We start from the raw sequence: 19,336 nt of genomic DNA, 5'->3' as shown, positions 1-19,336 counted from the left end.
TATAGTGTAAAGTGCTTCATTTTTTTCGACCATCAGCGCCAGTGCGCTTGTTTGCGTGGTTAACATATTAGCCTATAAAATATACTGAAAGAATGAACTAATAATTTATTTCCACTGCTAAAAATTCACGAAAACAATTATGTATATGTGCAAGGCTAATATTGCATTGATTTAATAAATACATTAGTTTAATCGATGTGACATGGACCTCTGTTTGCCTGCAAGCACATGTAACGTGGACCACAGCTGTATAAGCATCGCTATATTGCCACAAACAGTAAAGAGCTGGGATCATTTATCTATGATGGGGGGTATAGGTTTTGCTGGACGTCTGTTTTTCGCGATTTCTGTTTCGTTTTTCAAGAAAACAAAGTCTTGAAATCCGAACAAAGCAGCTCTTGCTGCAGCACCGTATGTTGTATCTGTCGTTCGTAATGTTGCAACTGTTTCGTTCACGATCTAGTGAATATAAAACATCCGTTGTATACGAGACAGCAGATATACACTTTAACAGTGTTTGGAATTACTTTTGTACCTGAGGATGTTTGACAGTTGATTTAACGGGATGTATATGAAGCATGTAGTTATCTGATATATTGAACGAGTCGTGTGAAATGCAATCTCGACCGTCGTGCCAAGGATTAGGTCGCTGCATTGTGGTTAGTTCGACGTGGATCGGTAAATCAGATCTCGTCTTCCACTGTTGGAGGGGTCTTTGGACGGAAAGAACAGCTTCAAATATCCCGCTGTACTTTTTCTAACGTGGCAATAAAACAATTAGTGTTAACCACGGCCTACTAGAGATACGGCCTAATAATTCACATTTTACGTTTGAAATTAGAAGGCCTATTATACGTCACAACCATCATTATTATCCCATTGTTATCCATTGTTTGGGTGTAAACATATCAGCATAGTATACAGTTTAATTTGAATATTCATTTAAAAAAGAAGGTGTATGCTAGTTGCAAAGAGAGTATTAGGGTTGTTTTGTATTAATGAAGTGTTTTAAATTAACTGTAAGATAACCTACAGGTAGTCTTTTAGGTTAGAACAGATTACGTAGTCCCGTATTACTGGGATTCGCACTCGGTGGAAGAAAATTACGAGACAGTATATCCAGTATAGCTCTGTATATCCATTTTGCTACTGAAACAACTTTTGTGTCTAAACCAGTGGTTGTGTCTAAACTAAACTAGCGCACATTGAGTTAGTAAACAAGATTGTTTTAGTTATCGTCGTTTGGTTTGCAGGTTCAATGATTATTTGTCAATGTATAGATGTTTTATTTCCAACGTGACACAATTTCGCGTCTGAACTTACTCACTGATACAGTTCATTCAAATTGTATTATATACATTCAACTACAGTTTACCATGGTCTACAAGTGCGCTGCATATTTAAATTGGTCTTGTTATCAGTCCTGTCTAAAGAAACCTTTGTTCTTTTGGCTCCTGGACGAACGGACTTGACGGCAAAGTGGCTTATATACGGCAGACTGGCAGCTTGGTCCACACGGTGCAATTTACGAGAATGATTATGAAGCTCTCTTGGTAAAGCATGGAAAGCGAAAAACCCTTAAAACTGAATCTAGTTCTAACTATTCAGTTAAAGCCAATTTGCTTACAACCATCTCTTCTATAGTTACCCCAACTTTAGTTTAACTTATCAACACATGCTTTGGTGGACAGTGGTCAATCCTAAAACGAGAGTCTCTTCAAAACCAAGTGATTCAGCCATTGTTATATAAATGATGATTAGGTGAATGATTTAACGTTATTTGCTGTGTCGTTATTTTGCTGGTTACACTTATATGGTTTGCCAAATCAAACATCCAATGCCTTGAGGATAACCCTGCCCTCACAAGCAGCATTGGAGGAGTTTCTCAATGAAAGTTTTATTTCTTTCTTGTTTAATCCCGTCTTGGTGCTGTAAACTGTGTTTACGCCTTTATTATGTTTACAAGTCTTTATTTATAATGTTATTTTGCTGTTCGGTCGCTTCTAACGCTGCGTGTAGCTATACTTCCGTAAATAATTGACCTCATTGCTAAATTCGTATGTTTTTCAATGCGTTTTTTCCCATTACTGGTACTTTTTTTAGGCAAAATACATGACGTAACAATTGAAAATATTGGTGTTTGTGACGTATAATAGGCCTTCTAATTTCAAACGTAAAATGTGAATTATCAGGCCGTATCTCTAGTAGGCCGTGTGTTAACACGAGCGGCGTGTGACAATTATTTGTAATTGATATTTGCGCTGTTGCTTTTTAAGTGCTCTTATACTATTAGTGCAAAACCATTTGGGCGCGTTGGTATATATAGGTAATGATTATAACCATATTATTTCAAAGTTTAATGAAACAGATCTAGATTGCCGCCATAGAATAACATAGAAGCTTTTGCATTTTAGTCCGTCCTCTAAACCTATATAACTGCAAAATAAAAGCCAATTCCTTACCGCTGTGAAATCCTTATACGTGTTAATTGTTTCTTGTAGGAACGTAGATCCTGGTTGAGCCAGCATTGCTCCGTTGCCTGTAATGTGGAGTGTGTATAGTAGAGGGGGAGATGGGAGACCTTATCATTCTATTTTCTTGTCACATTTGGTAGTTAACAGAGAAACTTTAAAGAATTATAAAACCGCATCCTCACGACTACAATAGACCGTTGTTAATTGTTTAAAAAACGATCAGAATATTTAAATATTCCGTGCTAAAGGTGTCCCATCTTTCTCAACCTCGATATTAAACACAAAATAAGACCCACTGGGAAAAAATAATTCATAAAAACTCAATTGAAAAAATATTGTATGTAGTAGGGTGGGGTAAAGTGGAATACAGGGAATGTAGGAATGTCTGTTTTCTTTTATAGCTCCTTATTTGATGATGATCAAATGTGAGTGTTACACATGATTATATTCCACAGTATTATTACGACTAATGTATAAAGCGCGCCAAAGTCGATTACTGTTAAAAAACTCGTGTTAAAATGTGGGGGAATATTTATGCTAATGTGTCCCACTTTCCCACACCCTCCTATGTACTACCTGCGGTAATTGTGACAACTTACTTAAAGAATTTGCTGTGGATCTGCCCATTGTAAAAGGATAACGACGTAGCGGATCCAGTGAACGTAAAACTAGAACATCCGAGTCCAGATATATTCCACCTTGCTTTATGAGCAGGTCGTTTCTACAAAGGTTTTCTGTCATGTTTCTAACCGAATTATCTTTATAGATAGTATTACCTAGCAACGTCCGTTTTGTGAAGAATCCATTCCATTTTATGTCCGAACACAGTCTCAGGCATTTCCATATACTGGGTTTCCAGACATGGGATTTCATCTACCAGTCTCTTCCATAGATGACCTTGAGGTGGTCCTTCGTTGACGTGAAATATAATTTTCTCCGGTTGCTGTTTATTAACACAATTTAATAGCACATCGCAGACTGATAGGTGTTTTTACTAACCTGGTTTGCAGCTGCTGAGCGAACTGACAGATAATGATAATAAACCATCTCACGTTTACCGAACCAAACATAATGAACAACGTTTGGTACAACATATGGATCGTTCCTGTTTTTGGCTGCTGTGTGAATAAGCTATAATAAGTTCAAAGAGTTTACATTTTAATCAAGCACGTTTACCGGGTTTCCTGCAAGCTATCTCAGAGTAAGGCAAACTGTAACAAATTCTGTACGTATCCCACGGTGACTTTTTTGTACAATGAGCTTTACTGCTGAGTCGTTTTTTAGAAGATTCTACATACCGAATATCCTGTATTCTCCTTTGCGTTTCTTTTGCTTGAAACTAGAAAATTTTGACATGAATAACAAATGCTTATGATTTACATATACAATAATGTTACCGATTTTCTTGCTGGACGATTTTCATTCTTAAAGCAAGTCAAGCACAATACTACTAACACAGCGAAACATAAAGTGCTTAAATAATTTGCTCTTCTGTGAAACAATAGCATGTCGCTGCTGTAGCTACGGTAGAAACATGACATTAGTCAAGGACACCGTCGCTACTTCGTGAACCTGCCTTAGATTAAAATAGCCTCCGGTTATAATGTTGAAATATGAGAATTACTTTTCTCTTCTCAAGACCGGCGGAACAACCTGCGTTGATGTGTTTATAACCTTTGCGTTGCAGTGTCCGTGTGTTCTTATGTTTTATTGCTACTGTGTCTGCATACAAATACGCAAATGAGGGAAGCCGAAAGAAAACTGGTATAGCAACCAAAAGTACAAAACTGCATGATCTGCTCAATGGAAAATTTAACGTATTTCTTCTTATAGGGCATTTATACAAAAAATATAATAGTAGGGTGGGAGAAGATGGGACAACTGCTCATTTTGTTTTCCATTCACCTTTGATTTGGTGGCAAACATAGAACTTTCAAAGAACTCTAAAACCCTCTTCTCAAGATTCCCATTTAGATCGTTGTTAAATCTTTAAAACACGATCGGAATATTTGAATATTATATATGCTAAAAGGGTATTCCTAAACCCTTATTATTGATGTTAAAGCAAAAGGCTGGTAATTAATTACATATTAATTAAAACATTGTCTTCGAAACAAACAGAAACGAAAATTCGTAGAATCAGATCAGGAAATCGTTTTGTTTATAAATATGACACCCTCCAAACAAAACGTCGCAAGATAGTACGACACGCAGCCAAAGTAAGCGGTGCACGTTAGCTGTGATCAATAAAGACGTTATAACTCGCGTGGCAGGCCAACTCAGCGGGGTATAACACACGAGTGTTCAATTGCGCGACGTGGATGCGGTGACAGCTATAAAAGGCTATTAGAATTGTACAAAAAGTACATAGGAGAAATTGATCGATGATTTAAGTCACTTCTGAATCATATAGTATTTCTTTAGCAATATTCTTTTACTCATGCTTGTATTGTTTTTTGTTACCTATATACGGTATATAGTAGGGTGGGGGAAGATGGGACACCTTTAGCGCATAATATCCAAATATCGTGTTTTAAACAATTAACAATGGTCTATGAAAGTCGCGAGGATACGGTATTATAACTGTTTGAATGTTCTTTGTTTTCTACCAAATTGAACGAGAAAATAGAATGGAAAGGTGTCCCATCTTCCCCCAACCTACTATATATTATTGATGTCAAGTTGGTATTGTTTCAATAATAATGGGTATTGTACAATTATTAAATTTTGTATTTCACAAATGCACAGGAACTTGTAATAACAGAAACTTGATAATAAATATTAATAAAGTTTACATTTTTGTTACAAACTGGGTATTACTACTCTGTTTTTGGCACAAGCTACTTCTTATAAATTATCACCAATAAGGGCAAATGACCAAATTTCGAATATAAAATACGGGACAAAAATAGGTATAGTTATATATTAAAAGTATTCTGCAACGTATAGTAAGACTTCCGAAAATAGACGGCTGTGGTAAATAACTCATCAAAACCTGTCTATACTTCGTACAAGCGCTACAAAACCATACGCCAACAGTTTCGAGACGAGCGCCGACGGTGTCCAGTTCTGCTATATAGATGGCGTCATCATAGTAAGAGAGTACTATGCCGCCCATGGCCTACTAAAGATATCTTTAGTAGGCCATGTGCCGCCATGTTATAAAGTTATAAAGTTATATACCTTATATACAGCTTACAAGGCAAAGAAAGCAGTCGCTTATTTTAGGTAGTTTAACTACAAGTTGCAGAATACTATTAATATAAAGTTATCTTTAATTTTATTTTCGTAATGGGACCATCAAAAATACGAAATGTGTATATGAGTTATATACGCTACGGAGAATTTTTCTGTGTAAATGTTAAAATGTTAACGTGTTGGAAAGCAAAGGCATTTAGTTTAGTTAAAATCAAAGAACGCACGATCTGCGTGTGTATTCCAATTTGCTCCAACACACTACCGCGAAAACATTTAGGATTTCGTAAAATTGGCAAGTAAGATATTAGAAGTTCAAATCAGGTGTTAATGTGCCTCATTATCCAAAAATAGAAAGTATACGCTTTAATAATGCGCGACAAGCACAGTATTATGCTGAGGCAATTGTTTATTGCATCATCCAATCTCGTCGAAAACAAGTTTGTTCATTGGAATCGATCTCAGAGAAACGTTCATTTTGGTTTTCCCGGTTCTGACTAAAAACATGATTGACAGCCAGCATTGTCGATGCTGAAACTGCCAGGCAGTCATAGTCGAAAAGGCGGAAGTTATTAGATGAAAACCGAGAAATCGATAGAACGTTTGTGTAAGATGGGTTCAGATGAACAAAGTTATTTTCTGCAAGAATGAATGATGCAATATTCTATCATTTCATAAAACTGTGTATAGTACAATGGGGGAAGATAGGACACTTAAGCACATATTGCCAAATATTTCCAAAATCAAAACAGATGACGGTTTTTTGGTAATACCACGAATTAGTACTATAATTCCTTTATCAATTGACATCAGTTTAATAAAATATAATAAATCACACGAGGAGTTATTTAACTTTCCGCACAACAAGTGAAATTTTACAAATTCGCAAAGACCCAGGATAAGACGGGACAGTTTAAAATCATTGTTAATTTTGAATATTAAGTGTATTTATAAATAGGAATATACGTAAATAACACGAAATAATACTGTACGCTTTGAAAATTCTAACTCTAAACAATCTTTTTCTTGCCCTACTACTTTCTTGCCCTAAGTGGTGACTTTGACAATGGGTTTAAACGAACTTGTTAAGTTTTGTTTGTGTTTTCCTATTGTGGGAAGGTGTAAAACAGCTTCTATTTACCTTACCAAACATTTTTTAGAAAAAATGTATAAATTTAGCCGCATTAAATGACTAAAATGTCGCAAATCAACCGCTTCTAATCCTAATTTTTAACTTTTTTTGACACAGAAAACAAATAACACATGTTTTTCACATTTTTCAACCTTTAAATTTGTTTTTAGGCCCAAGTTTTTCTGTAATTTACCGAAAAACATACATTTTCCCTATACCTACTGTGTTATTTTGAACCCAAATTGCCGTTCAATTTGTGTTTTACGTAACAATGGGTTGGACTACTCGGTATTTCTATGGCTCTGCTCCGGCTTACTGCTATAGTTTTTAACATGTTACCTATATATATTATATTATTGCATAACAATTGGTATTGATTGAACGACAATGGGTAATGTTCGAACATCAATGGATAAATATTGTATCCAACAAGTGTATATGAACTAGTAATAACAGAAAATTTATTATAACCAGAGTCCGTATATAAACATCGGTATAGGTGTTTATATACGGACTCTGATTATAACTATTGATAAAGTTTTTATTTTTGTTACAAATTGGGTATTACTACTCTGTTTTTGGCACAAGCCACTTCTTATAAATTATCACCAAATGCAAATGACCAAATTTCAAATATATTTTCAAAATATTATCTTTTTATTATATCAGTATCTTATAGTTGAATATCCCCTGAGATATAAATTACTAAATTAAAAGCAAATCTTTAAAAGTTTGGCAATAAAAACATACAAAACTACAATGGGGGAAGATGGGACTCTAAATTGAAATATATTTACATTAGCAGTTTGTGCAACTTGTAGTTAACCCACCGAGTTTAACAGGCTGTGCTAGTTTCTTTGCCATGTAAACTTCATATATATAACGTTAAACCGATATTTTTTTGTTGTTTTTATCTCAAATTAAAGTCATATTGACCCCTGCCTATTTTCTTCATGCTTATATCTCAGTGTTTTTTCACAAAACTAAAACTAGCTTTATGAGACAAAATCAAACTGTACGAAATATTAAAGGTTGTTTTATGAAGCTATGAAACTAGTTTAATCGTTCGCACACGCAAACTAAAAAAAAATCTTTGGCTTTACTATGATTCAGTGAGCATTAAAAAATAGCACCTTACTATTTCGCATTTTTTTATTTGTTTATACACGGCCTACTAGAGTAGTAGGCTAGTAGGCCGTGGTTTATAGTATACTGTTTCTATTTTACATGTTTTTTTTAATATTTAAAAACAGTAATCAGCTTTGACGGGCGTTTTATAAAGTCGTGATAATACTGTCGACTAATTCTGTAACCTTATTTTCCTGATTATCATTAAATGGGAGTCCGTAAAAAGAAAATTAAAAAAAGTGTCTCGTCTGACAAAGTGTCCCATCTTCCCCCACTCTACTATATATTTCATATCAAGTGTTTTGAGTTTTCGTTAAGTTTTCGTCTTCTGCTGCTCATGTTTATAACACCTAAAATTGCTCTTTGTGTGTTTAGTATTTTTGAACAAGCGGCATTATACATTTTAGTTACGTATACCATCGCCAGGCTTTACAAAACATTTAGAAGGGAAACCGTGTTTTCGAGCGCGATGACTCTATTGAAAGTGGAATCGCCGACGGTCGCCAATAATCAAACTTCTGGTTATTTTTTCAAATCTCTTTTAGTCCAAATGTTTACATATGTCTTAATGTAACGTCCAGTATTGCCAGATTTTTATCGAAAGCGATTACATAGTGCAAATTTAGTATGGACCAAAGTTAGTATAGACTGGTATGGACCAAGTTAGGAAACGGATTGTAAACAATCAGTCTTGTTTTCCATTGTCCCGCGTCTGTGACGTCATAGTCGCCGCCATCAAGGATCGCAAGGCATAGCATTTTGTCATTGCTGGGTGCTGTTTTTGTTTATTGCCAACTTTTAAGAACCAAGCACTTCTGCGCGTAAAAATCGCTTTCTACTAAATCTTATCACAATAATAAACCTCACATAAATAATCCACTTTTATTGAACACTTAATCGATTAAAGAGTAAAAAAACACCGATATCTAGCTAGCTGCAGTTTTGCCTGTAACTGCCGTGATTTTATCCTTTGACTCACAAATTTAACACGTATACCCTGCAACGAAACTTAAGGTATCTTTTTAAAATTGACTAATATTGAAGTGACATTGAGCAAAACAATACTGAGTTTTTATTTTTCGTCCTCTGTTTAAATTAATAAGCCGTCCTCTCTACTTCCTGTTTTCTCGTTCCATTTGGTAGTAAACAAAGAACATTCAAAAAATTATAAAACCATATCCTCACGACTTTCATAAACCGTTGTTTATTGTTTAAAACTTGATCAGGATATTTGGATATTAGGTGCAAAAGGTGTCCCATCTTCCCCCACAGTACTATATATCAAGATTTATATTAGTAGTGATATTTTAAATGCTAAAACAACCGCTTTACGTGTTTTCTAGCGTTGTATCGCTTACAAGAACTAACTTTGACAAGAACCAAATACACACGAGCCGACCATGCATTTGTATAGGCGATTCACGCTTTGTGGGATTCGTAATGCCGGACACAAGCGCAGTTTCCTGACGTGACGTTGGCATAGTGGGCGCTTAACACACGATAGGTGTATGTGAATTATATACGGCACTAAGAAATTTTCTGTGTAAATAATAAAATGATAACGTGTTGGAAAGCAGAGACATTTAGTTTGGTAAAATAAAAGAACGCACGATCTGTGTGTGTATTCCAATTTGCTCCAACACACTACCGCGAAAACATTTACGATTTCGTAAAATGGGCAAGTAAGATATTAGAAGTTCAAATCAGGTGTTAATGTGCCTTATTATCCAAAAATAGAAAGTATACGTTTTAATAATGCGACAAGCACAGTATTTGTTTATTAGATCATCCATTCTTGTTCATTGGAATCGATCTCACAGAAACGTTCTTTTTGATTTTCTCGGTTCTGACTAAAACATGATTGACAGCCAGCAGTGTCGATGCTGAAACTGCCAGGCAGCAATAGTCAAAACAGCGGAAGTTATTAGATGAAAACCGAGAAATTGATAGAACGTTTATGTGAAATGGGTTCGGATGAACAAAGTTGTTTTCTGCAAGAGTGAATGATGCAATATTCCATCATTTCATTTGCAGGCGATACCAGCACACCAAAACTTAAAAGGGGCATATCAACGAAAAATCAAAGTTTGTGTATTGATAGATATGCTCAAATGTGGTGTAAAGGTACCATCAAAGTTTCAAAATACGAAACACATTTTGAAAAAAAATGAGTTTCGAAACCGCAAATTTAACCACTGATGGAGTAATAAAAAGGCCGTGGCGAAATGCATAGGATTTCTAATTAGAAAAAAAAATCAGTCAAATTTGATCGTTCCTAGTTTCTAAAATACCGAAGAAAATTCAAGTTTTAGTTTTGATTTAGTATAAAGAATGCTTCTTCTTTAAAAATATATAAAAAATATTGTAAAACCTAGACTTTATCATGTTTTTATTTTAGATTGAACAATAGTTACATAATATGCTGACTCCGGACTTTTTCCTATTAGTTACTTTTTTATTTTTGTTTATATTAAAATGTGTAATACGTCTCAGTGGTACCCGCCGTGCCATTTTCTTTATATAAAAAAGGCGGTTGTTCGTGTTAAACATTAGCACGGCCTACTAGAGATTGTGACGTACAATAGGCCTTCTAATTTCAAACGTAAAATGTGAATTATCAGGCTGTGTCTCTAGTAGGCCGTGACATTAGGTTTAAAAAATTGCTGAGTCAGCATAATCTGGTATGTAGGTAGGTTCAATTGAAAATTAAAACATAATAAAGTTTACATTTTTTATATATTCACAAAGAAGAAGCATTCATTATTCCAAATCCAAAATAAAATTTTGTTTTGTAGTTTAAAAAGACAATACGGTCAAAGTTCAGTGTCTTTTTTTCTCACAGTGTAAATCCAATGCATTGTCGAAACAGTCGATTTTTTTACTCCAGCGTTTTTTTACGCGATTTTTTAAAAAGGATTTTGGGGAGTTTGATGGTATCTTTTTTTTACATAATATACTAATTTACGAAATTTGAAAAATGTACATTTAACAGTGTCTTATGTAAGTTTGCAAGAGACCGTTTTCATCACAGACTGATGAGGAAATTAAAACATAAACAGAAATGTATACTGGCTACTGAGAAAATTTCATAACTTAGTGAAAGAAAAAGGATTTCTTCCACTTAATTGAAAAGCTTCGGAAAATATGAGACATTTGATATCCTTCATATCGTAATAAAAAGCGGTGTGTTCTGGTACGAAATCATATCTTCACTAAGAAGGCAACAAAGTGAGTACTCAGTTTGTCTTACTTGTGCGCTGTGACTAATGCTTGTTTTTTTTGCAGATGAATATGTCAGTGCTTCAACTCTTGCTTGTCGTCGGACTCTTCGTCCTCTTCGGGGCTGTGGACGCGGATGTAAGATACACCAGAACCAAAGCCGATGGTTACTATGACACCAAAGCCGATGGTTACTACGATGGTTACTATGACACCAAAGCCGATGGTTACTACGATGGTTACTATGACACCAAAGCCGATGGTTACTACGATGGTTACTATGACACCAAAGCCGATGGTTACTACGATGGCTACTATGACAACAAAGCCGATGGTTACTATGACACCAAAGCCGATGGTTACTATGACACCAAAGCCGATGGTTACTATGACAACAAAGCCGATGGTTACTATGACACCAAAGCCGATGGTTACTATGACACCAAAGCCGATGGTTACTATGACAACAAAGCCGATGGTTACTATGACACCAAAGCCGATGGTTACTATGACACCAAAGCCGATGGTTACTATGACACCAAAGCCGATGGTTACTATGACACCAAAGCCGATGGTTACTATGACACGAAAGCCGATGGTTACTACGATGGTTACTATGACAACAAAGCCGATGGTTACTACGATGGTTACTATGACAACAAAGCCGATGGTTACTACGATGGTTACTATGACAACAAAGCCGATGGTTACTATGACACCAAAGCCGATGGTTACTACGATGGTTACTATGAGAACAAAGCCGATGGTTACTATGACAACAAAGCCGATGGTTACTATGACAACAAAGCCGATGGTTACTATGACACCAAGGCCGATGGTTACTATGACACAAAAGCCGATGGTTACTATGACACCAAAGCCGATGGTTACTACGATGGTTACTATGACACCAAAGCCGATGGTTACTACGATGGTTACTATGACAACAAAGCCGATGGTTACTATGACACCAAAGCCGATGGTTACTACGATGGTTACTATGACAACAAAGCCGATGGTTACTATGAGAACAAAGCCGATGGTTACTATGACACCAAAGCCGATGGTTACTACGATGGTTACTATGACAACAAAGCCGATGGTTACTATGACACCAAAGCCGATGGTTACTACGATGGTTACTATGACAACAATGCCGATGGTTACTATGAGAACAAAGCCGATGGTTACTATGACACCAAAGCCGATGGTTACTATGACACCAAAGCCGATGGTTACTATGACACCAAAGCCGATGGTTACTACTAAAGAAATCGAACAGTACTGATTTTTAAAATAAATAATTAATATGCATGCACATGACCTGGATTTATTGACTGGTGTTGTTTGGTTCGAACCATTTAGTGAAAGACGAAAAAATGTTAGCTTTATTCGACAGTATTTACACGGCCCAGCATAGTGCGCGGCAGAGGCGATTACTGTTGTTATGTATTTAAATTCGGTGTTGAACGAATACGACATTTTTCATCAGATAAAAAGCGCAACGATAAGATGCTCATTTAGAATGCACGCTGAATATTGTTAAAATCGCCAAAAAATGTAGTGTGGGGAGTTTGAATCCTCAATCTAGTATTGTAGATTATTAATATAAATTGAAATAAAACTGTAGTTTGCGTACAAGTTGATTTTGTCTTATAAATTAAGGTTTGTTTTTGTGAGAAAAACTGAGATATGTAAATGAGAAAAACAGGTTGAGGCCAATGTGGCTTAAATTAAGGATAAAATCGACACAAAAATACGGTTTAAAATTTATGTACAGTATGGGGTGGAGGAGGAGGGTTACCATTAGCACATAATATCCAAATATCCTGATCGTGTTTTAATCAATTAACAACGGTCTGTGGAAGCCGTATTAATAAGATATTACAGTTCTTTGTTCTCTACCGAATTGGACAAGAAAATAACATAAAAACTTGTTTTGCCTTTCCCCACCCTATCGTCAGGTATATACCGGCGTGATATATTCGTTTCGACTGATATATTTGCACCGGACGCTATTACGCAAGCGCCGCAATGCTACTGCGCATGCGAAATAGACCGGAACAAATACAATACGTGGTCTATTAAATACGGACCGGCTAAAAATTGTTCCGAAGCAAAATATTACTGAACACTTTTTGCACCGTTTCAAGGTACATTTCCACCATCTGTTCTGTTGGCGTGGCTATGTCTGTTTACGTCAGATATCATGCTGTGTCGATAATTATCAGTAATGGAATAAAAAACAACCAAATTACTTTATTGTTACAGTTGCCTCTGTTCTGTTAGTATAGTTTTATTTTGTAAAGCGAAGATAAAGAATATAGTTCGAAATTAGCATTTCTGATCATCTGAGGCATGGCCTACTCAATACACGGCCTAGGAATACACCGAAACTGCTCAGAAAATAAGAGGCCTATTGACGCGAATAATGCCCATTATAATACATTGTTACGTCACGGTTTTATGAATGGATTTTGCTGTCTGGCTGCAGTTTTTGCATCAAATAACAGTTTATTTACCATTCCCAGTTAAATTACCTTATTTTTCGGGTTATTTTATCAACACCTTATATTTTTTATAAATGTTTAAGCATGACTGAACAGATAGGAGTTACTTTTAACCACGTGCGGCATACAAGTAAGTTTTACCGACAGTTTAGTTTGGCTCAGTTGCTAAGTGAAAATAGTATTTGGCTTAAAACAGAATTTTTTTAAGACAGCCTATATATATCTAGCAAAAGACCACCGCAGTAACAACAAGTAAGTTAATTGATATGTCCGTTGTGGACTTTTAAAACCGGTCCTTAAAAATAATATAGAATATTGGATAAAACCAAGCATTAGCCTTTTGTCTCAAGGTGCTTATGCCTTGATCTGTCCTGCTGCTCAAAACCCATTTTCTACTCGAGGTTTTTTTTGTTGCAGGACAGAGGCTCTTCCTCGAGGTCCAAAAATGGGTCATACAGCACATCATAAATTAAGACTGTATAATACAAACAAACTCACGATAGCCTCCCTTCGTACTTAAGTGTTGTGTCTAACTTTAGACCTTTGTCGCTGTTTAAATTTTACTAGTCTTCCTTCCTGACAGAATTATTTACACATGTCTGTTTGTTGTTAAAGAATATATTGGTGATGTTACTGATTGAAGATCTTCTTGCCACTTCTTCATGATCATAACATGCTGTACCCTTATCCAAATATTATTATCCAACTACGGAACACATATTGACCATGCTTAAATAGCTTGCTTAATAATTCTGGTGGCTTAGAATTTAATCCAAATAAAATTATAAAGGTGTGCTCCATTATAAAACTTGCCAAATGCCTGTCTACTAAATTAAATATAATCAAAACGTAGGTTTTCTGTGTTGGTAAACTGAATCTGATTGCTCGTCTCTCTTTATGCTTAATAAACTGATATTTATATACTAATAAACCTTTTGCGCTGCTTTATATGTCTGGTATGATTTTAACTAAACAAGAAAATATCCCTGCGACAAGTTCTGTGATAAACTGTAAGTTAAAACAACCTAGAACTGGTATTAAACCTACCAACAACTACAAACTGCATTCAAAATGAAGGAAATCCATTCATAAAACCGTGACGTAACAATGTATTATAATGGGCATTATTCGCGTCAATAGGCCTTTTATTTTCTGAACAGTTTCGGTGTATTTCTAGGCCGTGTATTGAGTAGGCCATGTATGGGGCAAATATTGAATTTATATTACACACAGCATATTTTTCCTAAACACTTTACAATGGATGAGAAAAGTATGGTGTGTATAAGCCATCCTGTTTGAGAAAAATGTTGGTAAATTAAGTAAAAATACGCATATTAAACTTATCTAAAATAAGAATATTAGGAGTACTTGTTCATTGTATGCTACAAATAACATACTCAATTCAGTTCTACTGACTTTTAATAAAAAATAAAGTTTCAAAGTGTGAACGTCGTGTCCTGAACGTGTTCAACGTTCAGATCAAGTAAGCAGCATTTATTTGGAGACCGCAGAAGAACTTGGAAGAAACAGATCCACCATCTGATGCAAGTGCTCTTTGTTCAAAACAATGAAAATAATTCGATACTTAAATGTGTATTTCTAGTATTGTTAAATGTACTTCATTTAAACCAACATACTTTTTGTATTAATCAAAATTTGTATGAAACAAGACCGTTCAAAACTGAATCATGTAATAATCTTGCAAATGTTGTTAAACTGTCACTATAATGTTGTTCACTTATACTTATGATCAGGAATAATGGAACCTTTTTGTTTTCCTTTTCCTGCCAAAATTACGTACCTATTGAACAAAGTTTTGATCAGCTGTCTAGCGATATTGTCTAAACAACATAAACGCCATAAACATGTGATTGACCATCCATTTAGTAAGAAGGTCAACAATAAATACAATACTAACTGAAGTGATAATACGCTAACGAGACCACGTGACCACTTTTCACGCATGAGACCACAGTTCGCCCGACAGTTCAGCCAGGGGCAGTTACACTATGCCCGACAGTTCAGCCAAGGCATTATAACAGTGCAAGGTAGAGTCCGTATATCAGCAGTTTTTGAGCACGGTAGTGGTCATATAGATCCTTTTTTGACGAACTGATTTTTTCTGCACCTATCTCAATTCCTAATTCTAGCATATTTTCTTTAATCTCGTGATTAAAAACAAATTGTAAAATATTTTTATACTTCTTACGCTAACATATATTTATAATTTTTAGATTTTCAGATTTAAAAACCGCACAATTAGCGCGTGTGACCCAAAGCGTAGACGAGTTCCCTTTTCCTATTGTTACCTTCCGTATATAAAATCTGCGACTCTCGTTTATCTTTGCTCCTTATAAATCATTATGCAGCCGCCACAATAAGAATAATATTAACTTTTAATATTACAACACTGCGTGATCACGGTTTATCCAAATTTACAAAAACAAACGTTTACAAGTCAACACATGGTACAGGAGTTGTACAAAGCGTATTTACACATATTCTTTACCAAACCCTCAATCCTAATACGTCTTAAGTTTCATAAGGGTTAATTATTATTATGTTAATTAGTATATACCATGCTCATGCATTAGATCTTTAATCTCTTGTTTTCTTTGCTGGCAATTTTGCGATCCATAGTATTGCACTGTTTTCGTTTGTTCTGGTTAGAAAATCGTTCACAACATAGTTTGGACGTAAAACATTGTTATGGGGTGACAAGACACCCTCGGAACCCCTAAATGGACGCTTATGAATAGTGGTACATAAACATGATAAGGTATTATACAACTATAGCACACTATTGTCTGAGAAATAACTAACACAATCATGTTAGATTTCTTGTTGGTATGCATAGAAAACCATTTCTTCAATTTCCATATTTTCCTTAAATTTGTTCTGCTACAGAACACAATATGACGTACAATGCACAAGGCAACGATAAATATTAGTGCTTGTCAGTCTTCGCGTAAACTACGTTAACAACCTAAGTAACAGCATTAACAAATGTAGGTAACCACAAACTTCAGTTACCTGCTACTCTGATAGTGCTGCTACAAGTGAAAGTATGTAAACATTGGTATATCGTTCTATTAAATTGGCTTTATTTAAGATTTCGTAGGAAATTAATGCTTACTGTTATAAACACAACCAAAAATGGCTATTGAATGATCCGCAGTTAAATATTCCATCTCTACAGTGCTAAGTATAGTAAGTGCCAACCTCGTTTTACCAAAGAAAACTACAGTATTCTTTGATTTTACGATGTAAACTGTTCTTGGCAAAATTGCCGGTAGATATTAAAACATATAAGCAGAGGCATATTTTGTTGTATATTTAACTCTCAGGCATAATACAACAACATATGTTTTAGTATCATTGCGCCCTCTATAATAGTTATAGAGGGCGCCATGTTTAGTATCTATATCTACCAAAAGTGCCCGATGTTTTTTTGAACACGTTATTGAACACGTTAGTGGTCATATAGATCCTTTTTCGTCGAACAGTTGTTCTTGGCTTTGTTGTTGTTGTTGTTGCTGATAGGGCGATTATTTTCCGCACTTAGCCTAATTCTTAATTCTAGCATTTTTCTTTAATCTCTTGATTGAAATCAAATCGTAATATATATTTATAATTTTTAGACTAAATTTTCAGATTTAAACCACACGATGAGCGATTAATTAACGATTACTTTCCTCATGCACTTTACATAGCGGAAACACTGTCTGGAGTTTGGCGGGGAACGACGTGTTATATAAGATAAGAAATCCACACAACGATTCACGACTGAATCAAACTATTAGCATTTAAGCGGGGACGCATTAAATGCACTACTCTTATACCGTATTATCATTAATCGTAATTGAAACAATTAATTCAACATCATATGATTAATATTAACTTCTAACATTACCTAATTACTGCGTGATTACGGTTTGTCAAAATTCATGAAAACAAACGTTTTTAAGCGACGACAACGTTAACTAGTGTAAGTTTACAATAAACACATGGTACAGGAGTTGTACAAAGCGTATTTACACATATTCTTTACCAATCACTCAATCCTCATACGTCATAAGTGTCATTGGTTATAATACATGTATAAATACATTCTGCCTACTGCTCCACAGTCACCGATGGCGAATAGAACCCGTGTTGTTGATTACTTCAGATTTGTTTTTGATCGAGCCCAGTCGACCGTTGTAGTAAAAGGATTAACTAATATAGCAGGGTGGGGGTAGATGGGACACCTTTTCATTTTGTTTTCTCTTTTCATTTGGTAGTAAACAAAGAACATTTAATGAATTATAAAACCGTATCTTCGCGACTTCCACAGACCGTTGTTAATTGTTTAAAACACGATCAGGCTATTTGGATAACATGTGTTACAGGTGTCCCATCTTCCCCGACTCTACTATCTTATGCTAATTAGTTTAAAACGTGTTCATTCATTAGATCTGTGATCTCTTGTTTTGACAGAATGTGTGTTCCAGACAGTGTTTCCGCTATGTAAAGTACACGAGGAAAGTAATCGTTAATTAATCGCTAATCATGCGGTTTTAAATATGAAAATTTAGTCCAAAAATTATAAATATAAATTACGATTTGATTTCAATCAAGAGAATAAAGAAAAATGCTAGAATTGGGAATTAAGAAAGTGCGGAAAACATCGCCGTATTAACAACAACGCCAAGTACAACTGTTTGACGCAAAAGGGTATATGGTCACTACGTGCCCAAAAACGAAGAAAAACTATAAAACGCCCCGGTTTCCATTGACTACTATAGTAAACGGAAACGACTTGTAAAAAAGAGAGAGTGTATCATGCTCTCTCCTTTACCGACATATACCCTATAATATGTATGTACCAGAATATTAGTAGTAGGAATAAAAAAGAATAGAACGCACATCTCTAATGTCGGTAAAGGAGAGAGCATGATACACTCTCTCTTTTTCACAACTCGTTTCCGTTTACTATAGTAGACAATGGAAGCCATTGTCTATTTGTTTTAACAAAATCTGGAATGACAGGACTATTCACAGGCGTTCAGTTAGGGGTTCTGAGGGTGCCTTTATTGTCACCCCAATTTTCAAAACAAGAGGTGATATAATGTGTTTTGTCACCCCAGTTTTACAGATCACTACAGCTTTTAACCTGCTGTTAAGTGTCTGTAGAAACAATCAGGCCCAAACCAAACTGTAATCATACCATTCAATAAAGTTTATTTATGTTTTAAGATGTGATCGTAAATGAATTTTAATCCTGTCATTCCAGATTTTGTTAAAACGTGAATCACGATGCCGATCCCAAATCACCGTTTTGTTTTGTGCAATTGTGGAGTTGTTGGGTATTATCATTCAATAAGGGGGTTGTACCTGTTAACTTATTCAATACATTGGTATCATACAATAACAGCATGTTTTACTTTTTGTTATATACAAATGAGTATGAGTTTCATAGTGAACTATTTAATGCAAATATTTGTTTACGCCGATCGTTTGCTTTGGTTACGTCGAAATTTGAGATAAAACCAACAACAAAATATCGGTTAAACGTTATATATAGAGGGAGAATTTATATGGCAAAAAAAACTAGCACGGCCGGTTAAACATGGTAGGTTAACTACAAGTTGCAGAATATTGGTAATGTAAACATATTTCAGCTTGGTGGCTCAACT

General features: G+C 35.2%; 2 protein-coding genes across 3 annotated transcripts; one reads left to right on the top strand and one right to left on the bottom strand.

Annotated features, from left to right (window-relative positions):
- Positions 1-90: 90 nt before the first annotated feature.
- LOC149742930 (uncharacterized) lies at positions 91-4,058 on the bottom strand. 2 transcript variants are annotated; one of them, XM_089877713.1, is made up of 8 exons: positions 3,872-4,058; positions 3,651-3,813; positions 3,474-3,592; positions 3,251-3,417; positions 3,074-3,195; positions 2,463-2,539; positions 536-757; positions 91-459 (listed from the first exon to the last, which is right to left on the bottom strand). In XM_089877713.1, the coding sequence occupies exons 1-8, from the start codon at positions 4,013-4,015 to the stop codon at positions 292-294; spliced, it is 1,182 nt and encodes a 393-aa protein (XP_089733839.1). In that variant the 5' UTR covers positions 4,016-4,058; the 3' UTR covers positions 91-291. The 2 variants fall into 2 exon arrangements, with proteins under 2 accessions (XP_089733839.1, XP_089733840.1); XM_089877714.1 differs by having other exon boundaries at positions 3,474-3,589.
- Positions 4,059-10,870: 6,812 nt separating this feature from the next.
- On the top strand, positions 10,871-12,466 carry LOC149742929 (uncharacterized). Its single transcript, XM_089877702.1, has 2 exons — positions 10,871-11,157; positions 11,215-12,466. The coding sequence occupies exon 2, from the start codon at positions 11,215-11,217 to the stop codon at positions 12,415-12,417; it is 1,203 nt and encodes a 400-aa protein (XP_089733828.1). The 5' UTR covers positions 10,871-11,157; the 3' UTR covers positions 12,418-12,466.
- Positions 12,467-19,336: the final 6,870 nt, after the last annotated feature.

The sequence above is a fragment of the Ciona robusta genome, chromosome 1 (assembly GCF_009617815.1).
Source record: "Ciona robusta chromosome 1, ASM961781v2".
Taxonomy (NCBI): Eukaryota; Metazoa; Chordata; class Ascidiacea; order Phlebobranchia; family Cionidae; genus Ciona; species Ciona robusta.
The sequence above is the reverse complement of the archived record's forward strand: the minus strand, read 5'-3'. Positions and strand labels throughout refer to the sequence as shown.

Bases quoted from the DNA above. Each gene is read 5' to 3' on its own strand.
- LOC149742930 (XM_089877713.1), bottom strand. From the start codon at position 4,015: ATGTCATGTTTCTACCGTAGCTACAGCAGCGACATGCTATTGTTTCAC. The intron at 2,540-3,073 runs GTAAGTTGTCAC...TCCACATTACAG, and splicing joins ATCCACAGCAAATTCTTTAA to GCAACGGAGCAATGCTGGCT. The intron at 460-535 runs GTACAAAAGTAA...TATATTCACTAG, and splicing joins CAACTGTCAAACATCCTCAG to ATCGTGAACGAAACAGTTGC.
- LOC149742929 (XM_089877702.1), top strand. From the start codon at position 11,215: ATGAATATGTCAGTGCTTCAACTCTTGCTTGTCGTCGGACTCTTCGTC.